Source organism: Trachemys scripta, chromosome 1 (assembly GCF_013100865.1).
Source record: "Trachemys scripta elegans isolate TJP31775 chromosome 1, CAS_Tse_1.0, whole genome shotgun sequence".
Taxonomy (NCBI): Eukaryota; Metazoa; Chordata; order Testudines; family Emydidae; genus Trachemys; species Trachemys scripta.
Genome location: NC_048298.1, coordinates 145,122,251 through 145,132,266, shown reverse-complemented (window position 1 = coordinate 145,132,266; position 10,016 = coordinate 145,122,251). Strand labels below are relative to the sequence as shown.

Genomic DNA, 10,016 nt, shown 5'->3' with positions numbered 1-10,016 from the left:
TCCTGGCCACTGGTCCGGGGGGGCTCTGCATTTTAATTTTAAATGAAGCTTCTTAAACATTTTAAAAACCTTATTTACTTTACATAGTTTAGTTATATATTATAGACTTATAGAAAGAGACCTTCTAAAAACGTTAAAATGTATTACTGGCACGCGAAACCTTAAATTAGAGTGAATAAATGAAGACGCGGCACACCACTTCTGAAAGGTTGCTGACCCCTGGTATAGACTGACCTCCTTAAACCTTTCTTGCATGAAATCATCGTTACCATTATATGTATTTTGTGCATATATTTTGAAAGGGTGGGGGTGGATGGGTCAGGGTGTGTCATATCAGTCATTTCTTCCTAACATTATAGTCACTAGAAAGGAGCATTGGGTGTCTGTGTCACTTCTTCTTAATACACTCCCACCCCCTCAGTACAGTCTGACTTCTTCCTCATACCACCAAGTGTTCCCTGAGACACGTTTACGTAAGTGTCTGTTAAGTGTAGACCCTGTGGATATATGCAGTTTTTGCCTCTTCCTGAAGCACGTGGGTATTGCCCACTCCCCCAGCCAGGAGCCTAGCGCGACCAGCCTACAGGTCTGGGCCGATGGGGGCAGGCGCACGACAGGTGCTGGGGCAGGCTGCAGGCGGGGGCTCCATGCCCGGGGGCGCGCTGGGCACAGGCGCTGCCGCACTCGCGCTCCAGGCCCCAGCGCGCGCTCACTCACACGCGAAGCCGGCGGGGCGGGGGCGGGGCCTCGCTGCCTTCTTTAGGCGGCGGGAAGCGGCGCCCGCAGTCGCAGCTCGGCGGGGGCAGCAGCGGCAGCGGCAGCAGCGGGCCGGGGAAGCCCCGGAGTCCCAGCAGCAGCAGGAGTCACCGCAGCCGGCAGCGGCGCAGGACACGTGGCAGCCCCGCACGCCCCGGCCCCGAGCGAGACGCGAACCCCGGCACCGCCACCATGGGCAAGGGGGTGAGTGCGGGCAGCCCGGCGGGGCGGATCGAGGCGGGGCGGGCCTGTGGCGCGCTGGCCCCGGCCGGCTCCAGGCGGGTGTGGCCCGGGGGCCCTTCCCGGCCGATGCACCGGGGGCGGGGGGAGCCGCGAGGCTTTGTCTCGGCCCAGCGCCGGGACGGGCTCCCTGCCCGGCGGGGCCGCGGGGGGTCCTTGCCCAACGGGCCGCGCTGCAGGTTCCGGGGCTGTGCAGCCACTCGCCGGGGCGCGAGCAGTGACGGGGCCGTTTGCACGGGGGGGTCAGCGCGAGCTCGCGGGTTAGTCCTGGGAGCTGATCCCAGGGGGTGGGCGGGAGGCCGGGACTAGGTTGTATTTGGTTCCCGAAGGTCTGAGAGACCGACCCCAGCCAGGCAATGAATAGCTGCTGCCTGGCGTCTCAGTGGTGTCCACGCAAGGGATCAGGCAGTGTTGATGCCGAGTATGCGCTGAATAAACCACTAGGGGGTGATGTGATGCGTCACTCACACATATACACACACACACACACACACACACACACACCAGGAGAGCTGTTCTTTACAACTCTACAGTTTATTTCTTTGAAAGGCATCAATCAGATCATCATAGAAATAGAGGAAGAGGTTTCAGTTTTTGAAATTGATTTTAGTTTAAGTCATAATACTTAAAAGAATTAAATTTGCTCTAACATGAGTAAAAGCTGCATAGGGGAAAATGGGAGGGGGGGACTTTAATCTAATGACAGCCGTGTTAGTCTGTATCCGCAAAAAGAACAGGAGTACTTGTGGCACCTTAGAGACTAACAAATTTATTCGAGCATAAGCTTTCGTGGGCTACAGCCCACTTCATCGGATGCATAGAATGGAACATATAGTGTGGAGATATATATACATACAGAGAACATGATGAAGTGGGCTGTAGCCCGCGAAAGCTTATGCTCAAATCAATTTGTTAGTCTCTAAGGTGCCACAAGTATTCCTGTTCTTTTAATCTAATGTTTAGGCTATTGTAGAAACCTGGTGAGCAGATCAGTCTGTTTAAAATGGAGAGTGCCTCACCTGACCAGGTTCTGTGTATCATTTCTGATCTTTAATTTTTTTTTCTTTTCCCCTCCATTGGCTCTGTGGCTAACAAATTGGCTAAATTTTTCAGGTTGTAAAGGGCTTTTGCCTGTGGATGGTGTGGGTGAACGCATGTTCCAGGTTGAAGGTTATACTAACAGTCCCCAGGTCAGGATGGAAAAGAAATCTTAGTTATATGGTAACATTATCAGATGCCCTTCTGGAGCTAAACTTGAAACTGTGGCCATTTAAATATCTTCTGGCTGTTATAAAAGTACTTTACTCCTTAAAGTACAAGGCCTGGAGGGGAAAGTTTGCATGATAATAGGTACTGCTTGTTTAGCAATAGCCAGAGCCAGTGATAAAAGGGGGAGGGAAGGAAGGTGTTCAGGATTGAGAAATTCATTGCATCACACCAAACCTGTTAACTGCTGGCATGGTATAATCTAACATAATGCTTTGTGTAGTTCTCCCCTCTTGGGTAAGGGGCTGTATCAGCATTTTTGATTCCTTTCAGTTTGCCAGGTTGTAACTGACAATGAAAAGAGCTTCTTATGGCTGATTTATTCATAATAATAAAAACCCTTAGTAAAATAAAAATGTAAGGTTGAGTGAAGCCAAGAAAGCAAAAGCCAAGATTTTTGGAGCAGACAGAGAAGAACTGTGTGTCCTAAAGCCAGCATAAAGAAAAAAAATCCTCCCTAGTTGACCACTTAGACTCAGTTTTAAAAATAAAAAGCAGTGTCTGTTTTTAATCTGAATATTTTAGATGGTGAACAGGTGACTATGTGGAGTGGAGGGATACTTTTTCTATTAAGGTTCTTAAAACATTTCCTGGAAGATTTTAAAATGACTCTGCTTATTTAGTAATAATATTTAGCAGTTACAGTGATCTGTTTCCAAAGTGCTATACAAACATTGACTGACCTAACATTGGATTGATCAATGCCATTTAGCAGTCACAATGTTGACATAAATACATGAATGGTAGGAGAGCCATGAGAACACAAGACTGTGCAGACACTAATTAAGACAATTGTCTTCAGAAAAGTCCTTCTGATATTTAGTAGCCCAGAAAAACATTGGAGAGTATAACCTATGTTATAGGTTGTTTAATTATTTACAGTGGTCCAAAAGGGTAATTGGCACTACAAACCTCATGTGGTCACTGTAACTAGGTACAGTTAATCTACTGTATTATGTAAATTGGTTTTGTAAAGCTCCTGACTCAAACACATTATCAGAACATCCTGTAGAAACTGTTCATTGCAGTTATAGCCCAAAGGCCAGAGTGGTGGTGGGGAGTGGATTAAGATGTTTTGAGTGGTGGGGGTTGTGTTTTTATTGACATGGGAGACTGTTGTTTATTTTAATGTCTTGATATTTTTAAGTGCTTACATATAATACAAGTGACGCAGGTTATGCATATTAAAAGACTGTTTGACCTAGTATGGAATCTTAAAACAAAGAAGCGGGAGGGGTACTAATGGAAAATTTGCGACAGAGTAGTTTGTGTGTATGTATGTGTGTGTACTTAGTCAGAATGTGTGTACTATCTTGTGACTTTGCAACACTCTTCTAGTGAGTGTGTCAAATCAGAGCCTATTAAAGGAAGGGATGTGAAATGGAACTGAGTGAGGAAAGACTGTGTGGTTTAACCACTTGAGTATTGTTTGCCCATCTTTGCTTGGTTTGTCCAAACAGGAAAAGCTTTTTTTCAATCCAAGTGTCAGCTCATGGGAAGAGAGAACTGTGCTCCTTGTAACTGCTATATATGGGGAAGGGAGGGGGTATGAAAAGAAGCTGATGGAAACAGCCACTCTACTTACTTGGTAGTGGGGGAGGAGGGATCTGATGACTGGCTGCTTAGCTGGGTTTTCAGCTCAAATAGTACAGCTGTCAGGAGCTCAGTTCCTGTCCCTGCAAGACCCACAGGATTGTGAGGAACAGGTAGCCAGGAGACAGTCTCATTCTCTATATTATCCCTACCTGCTTTTTTTATCATCTTGCCTGAAAATTGCCTAAGGAGGAGCAGCAGCTTACTCTGTTACTTCTCCCCTCCACTTCCTTTTTTTAAACTGGTTGTAGGATATACTCACTGAAGGGTATAGGTTCACCTCTGGAAGTGTGACTCAAAATTGAAGCCTGCTTAACCCTGGATAGTCTTCTTTTCTTGCCAGAAACTAGCAAAGTTTGGGGTGAACAGAGCAGCTGAGAAAGGGGATCTTTCAAAAGCAGTTACTGATTTGTGGGTTCCCAAACTGACCCTTAAAAAGGCTCTGACTTTCAGAAGGTGCTCTGTACTTACAGAAAATCAGGCCCCTGTAAAGTGTTGAGTTAGGCACCTAAAATCACTTCGCACTTTTGAAAAAGTTGGCCAACATGATGTTCTCCCTTTTGCTGTATCTGTTTGATGCTACATGGCTAGTAGTGTGCTCTATATTGTCTTGAATATTGGAGCCTATTCGTGCTGTCATACAGCAAGAGGAAATCATGCTTCACATTAGGACAGCCCCACAAATCAGGAAGGACTGCTCAGTCATGAGTTTTCTGGGTTTCAGAAGCCAGCTCTGCTTATGTTCTGATGAAAATAGCTCCATGGAACACAGAGGGTTATTTAGCATTTGTTGTCTTTTTATTCCATGAATGGGCCAGCTTTTGAACAGAGCTGGTTTTAAGTGCGGCTTGCACACACTTCTTTTCATAAAGGGGGAGGGAAAAGTTGAGTATAGGACTGAAACTAGCAAGTCTGCTCATTGTGTCCAACTGGGGTGTAATGAGGTCTCCCTAGCCATTCAGTAAAACTTCTGTGGCAGTGTGCTAATCATTCAAAGCAGTGGCTCTCAACCTTTCCAGACTACTTTACTCCTTTCAGGAGCCTGATTTGTCTTGAGTACCCCCAAGTTTCACCTCACTTAAAGACTACTTGCTTACAAAATCAGACATAAGTGTCACAGCACACCATTATGAAAAATAGCTTATTTTCTCATTTTTACCATATAATTATAAAATCAATTGGAATATAAATTTTGTATTTACATGTCAGTGTATGGTATAGAGAGCAGTATAAACAAGTCATTTTGTATGAAATTTTAGTTTGTACTGACTTCGCTAGTGCTTTTTATGTAGCCTGTTTGTAAAACTAGGCAAATATCTAGATGAGTTGATATACCCCCTGGAAGACCTCTGAGTACTGCCAGGGGTACAGGTACCCCTGGTTGAGAGCCACTGATTCAGCATAACCGTGTTGTTCTGTAAAATCAGAAGCAGGAAGCTGAACATTCAAACTTGGCTTTTTTTGAGGGGGCAGAAGGGGAAAGGCTAGCTATAGCATTTCCTAAATTTGATGAGGGGCAGTTTTGCTGTGTATCACTAGGAAAGTGGTCCTTGCCCATGACTCATCTGGAGAATATAATTACTGGAAACTGTTTTTGAGGCGGCAGGGCAGTAACACATTGTGCCTTGTGCCATAATGTAAATATCAAAAGCAGTTCTCCAGCAATTCTTTTTATTTATTAATTTACTCTGGCTATCATCATGCATCACTTCAGTCAGCATAAATTGAGACATTATAGAATGGTACATCTGAATGCTTCTCCGCTGCCTTTCTCCCATGCCAAGAATCATTGCTTTTGTTATTTAAAGTGTCTACCATAACCTGCTCTGTTAGGCTTCCTGCTCTGTTAGGCTTCCTGCTCTCTTTTATTTGGGATCCAACATAGTCACAGATCTGGGCTGTGTAAAGCCTATAAAGCTTTGGCTAAGATGCTCTGACTGGACCAATGGAAAGCAGGGACATTTCCCAACCTCTTGCAGGGATAGTTTTCTTTTGTAGCTCCTTGTGGATCACTGTCATTTGGCAAAATCAGGGTTAGTCAATAATTTTTTTTTTTTTTTTGTCAAGGTCCAAATTTCTTGGTCAAGGTCCAGACTCCAGAGAAATATTTTTCACACCTCAATAACAAAAAGTAAATGAGATTTCACGGTCTAGTCAAAAGCGACTGGCAGTCTGGATTTGGCCCGCAGTCTGCCTGTGGCTACCCCTGGGCTAAATGAAACGCCTGAAGTGTGGGTGTTCTTTGCAACCATAAGGGCTTGGAACTTTTCACTTTTGAAAAATGAAAACATAAGTTCCTGCAATTGTCACTGAATTTTGTAGGAATCATGGGTGTTCAAGCACAAGTTAGGCCAACTTCAGTGCAGTCTTAACTTGTATAGAAACTACTGGCTTAGGTTTCAGAGTAGTTGTGGCACCTTAGAGACTTGTAGCCCACAAAAGCTTATGCTCGCATAAATTTGTTAGTCTCTAAGGTGCCACAAGTACTCCTGTTCTTTTTACTGGCTTAGGCGTCTTCTTCCCTCCCCTCCCCACCCTGGCTAGGGGTAAATCCATTTTCAGTCCCTAACCAGATTATCACACTCAGATATAACTGCACTTAAGACCACTTGCAGAAACTGCCTAGCTGCTGTAGCTTTAGGTTCAGGATGAGAGCAGAATGGTATCCATGTTTAGACTGAAAATCTCAGTACTGAAACAAAACAAACATTCAATGAACATTCAATAAATGGTAGAGTAGAAATGTGAGTCAGAGCAGTATGAACTCTGAATTATGCTTTCAGTTTAGACTGCTAGATTGAATTGGCTTTTTGATGTGTAGGCCTTGCAAGGACCACTCAGTATACTTTACTCATTCAAACAGGATTCTGGGCAGTGTCCTTGGGTCAGAGTGCCCTCAGCATGTGACTTGGATTGGAGTGGAGGGTGGAATAAAAGGCTGAAATGAGCAAGTTAACCTCCAGCTACTTTCTGAACAGGCAGAATTACAAAAGTATTGGGGAGAGTAATGTGAAGCAGACAGATTTTACACAGTACTGTGCATCCCGCCCTGTATGTACATTTGGAAATCACACTTGCTTTTTAAGCTTCAGGAAGATCATGAAATGTTTACCTTCTGCTGTACACAATGTACGTCTAGTATCCATTCATAATTTAAAGTCAAATAATTTGTGTTAGACTGGAGGATGTGGATTGAAATTATGGCAACTTTCTGTACTCTGAAAATATCTTTCAAATTGCCTTGTAGCAGATTCTTGTGATCTTGGAATGTCAGTATTTAAAAGTTCAGTGTTGTCCTAAGCATGTAACACTGCTTTCACCTTTTTAAAAAAATGTGGTTTTAGTATGGTGAAGACAATGTCAAGAATGCTGACAATCTTTAGCTGTACTTCATTCTTTACAGATAAAAGAGGAGGTAAAGGACAAGTTCCACTCCATTCATTAAAAATAGCCTGCAGTGTTCTTTTGCCTGTTGCACAGCTCTCCTGTGGCTGCATGCAGAAGTATGAAGAACATAAATGCTCACCTCCAGTGAAGAAGGGAATATGGTGCTTTATGGAATCTTTTGTCAGCTTGGGCAATGAAAATAGACTGCTTGGATTCACTTGTTTAGTTTATGGTCAGTTTCACTTTCAGATGTACAGTGTAACTTAATGGTTTTCAACCTTTTTTTTTTTTTTTCATTTGCGGACTCCTAAAAAAAATTTCAGATGGAGGTGCAGATCCCTTTGGAAATATTAGACATAGTCTGCAGACCCCCAGGGTCTACGGGCCATAGTTTAAAACCACTGGGGTAATTAAATATTTCTTTTTATCTTAATTTTGTGAAAGGTCATTCTTAATACTTGAATATTGGACCCTGTTAACAGGTACTTGGCATGCATTACTCTAACTTACCAGTAATCCAGCTTCTGATCAGAGGTGCATGCACAACATAGAGGTTATTGTATTAGTTTTATTATCATCCATTTCTCATATTAGCCATTACAGTTTAAGGTTTTATCACAGCCTGTCATTTTAACTGTGGTGGAAAATGTGCCAAGGGAAAATGTTAGTAATTGTTAGATGTTGCGCAAAATGGGAGGGGGAAGAGCTGTGTCACTAGAGGTTTGTGCAAGTATGGAAATCTACCTTTGAGGTGGGTGGAGCGGGAGATTGTATTTGCATTTCATGGTCCCGCTGCAATAGGCAGGGACACACAGTGCCTAGGGCTACTAATGCCTCATAGGGAAATTCCAATTGTTTTTTTGATTTAGAAATGTTTCTACTTCTTAATTGTCCTGTACTTCTCTCTTCCCTTGTCTCTTGATTGCCACAGACATTTGTATGAAAACAATCTCTATTGTTTAGATGCTTGTCTGTTGCTGCTTATTACCCTCCACAACCTGAACTAAGCATCAAAGACCACAATTTCATGCAAATGTCCTATGTAATTAAGGAGAATAAGAGATGTCTGAAAATAGATTTATGTAAGCATAATCAGTTTGTTCCATGAGGCATATGCAGCTCTACGTGGGTGGATTTTTTGTTGTTTTTTGTGATAACACACATCCTGCTTATATGCCAAAATATTTATAGAGGGATCTGCTCTATAAAATAAAACCAGTCTTCAAAAATAATTTGCACTGTTTGTTTGGGAGACTGTCAAAGCAAGTATGAAAGTGTCTTGAAATGAACTCTTGCCAAGTTTTGGGGATGCATGAAATGTCAAATCTGTTTTCAGATTGATTAAACTATTGAATCTCTTCTCTTCCTGCTCTATCATCCCCACACTCGCCCCCTTAGATTCAGAGCTTTGGAGCGGAGCTGCTCCGGAGCAGTGGAGCTGCAGGTTTTTGCCTGGAGCTGGAGCGGAGCCGGAGCACAGCTCCAAAGCCCTGCTTAGATTAACTTGAGAAAACAGCAGAGAGTCCTGTGGCACCTTATAGACTAACAGATGTGTTGGAGCATGAGCTTTCTTGGGTGAATACCCATCAGTCGGATGCAACGGAGGTGGGTATTCACCCACGAAAGCTCATGCTTCAATATGCCTGTTAGTCTATAAGGTGCCACAGGACTCTTTGCTGCTTTTACAGATCCAGACTAAACACGGCTACCCCTCTGATACATGAGAAAACAAAGTTAATACACATCTGAAGGAATTTTGTATGTAGTCTGAAGCTGGATTCTTGTGATGTGGATCACTTCTGGTTGGACTGAGGCTCAGACCTCAAAACTGATCTGTGAATAGTGTGCAGCTTACTGTTCGTCTAGTAACTTCAGCCAGGATTTATGCAATCCCTGGCAGTAATCCGTGCAGCATTGGGATGTTATTGAGCAGACTAGTCTTTTTACCAGCTTGTTTATAAGAAAGTAGCATAATTTAAATGTAAATAGTTGACTGACATGAAATTCTGTGCATGGGGAATATAGAAACCATACACACTACTGAAGTAGTTAAACATCAGCCATTTCTCAAAACACTTTATTTTTCTCAGACTGGACGTGACAAGTATGAGCCTACTGCTACATCAGAACATGGTGCCGGTAAGAAAAAGGGGAAGAAGGAGAAAAAGAAGGATATGGATGAACTGAAAAAGGAAGTTTCAATGGTAAGAAAGGGAGGAAGGGGAAGAATTGGTGGCTCTTCAACAACATGCACTTCCTTGAAAACACTGTGTCTTTAGGTGCCTACCTTTAAAAATCTGACACTGCTACAGAGACTAAAAGCATCTAGTAAGTTTTCAGTGCAGCCGTAGTATAAATGTATACCGCGGAGTAAGTGCAGCTCAGGTAGCGGAAGTGCGGTCTTCTCCACATTGTCCTGCCAGTGTGACTCTGGTCTGCTGTGGAGCAACTGCCTTTTTAGCTAGTGAGTTCAGTCTCTAAGGCTAGACTTAAACATTGGCCCCTGCAGAGACTGTGAGCAGTAGTGTGCGTTACTGCTAATCCATTTTAGTGCTGTGGACATCTGTCCACAATGAGTGAATTGTGCATCACATTTGGCTAGTATCTAAATTTCACCAGATTCTACTTTAGATCATGTTTCCTTGCTGTGATGCACAATGTGGAAACAAAAGTGTATAAGCTCTTAACCAGTTGCAAGCTTGCTGTGCACGTTAGGAAGGGGAGGTTGGATTGCTTAGCAAGTCTTCTGTATGCCTCTTCCCTTCCATTTAAAA

General features: G+C 43.4%; 1 protein-coding gene across 2 annotated transcripts in view; it reads left to right on the top strand.

Annotated features, from left to right (window-relative positions):
• Positions 1-784: 784 nt before the first annotated feature.
• ATP1A1 (ATPase Na+/K+ transporting subunit alpha 1) overlaps positions 785-10,016 on the top strand; it is a 30,579-nt gene continuing 21,347 nt past the window's right edge. The window contains exons 1-2 of one of the 2 annotated variants that reach the window (XM_034788755.1): positions 785-960; positions 9,333-9,446. In XM_034788755.1, the coding sequence (XP_034644646.1) occupies positions 949-960; positions 9,333-9,446 (126 nt within the window). In that variant the 5' untranslated portion in view covers positions 785-948. Of the gene's footprint in view, positions 961-7,309; positions 7,475-9,332; positions 9,447-10,016 lie in introns of those variants that run through there. The other variant, XM_034788766.1, reaches the window with a different exon arrangement.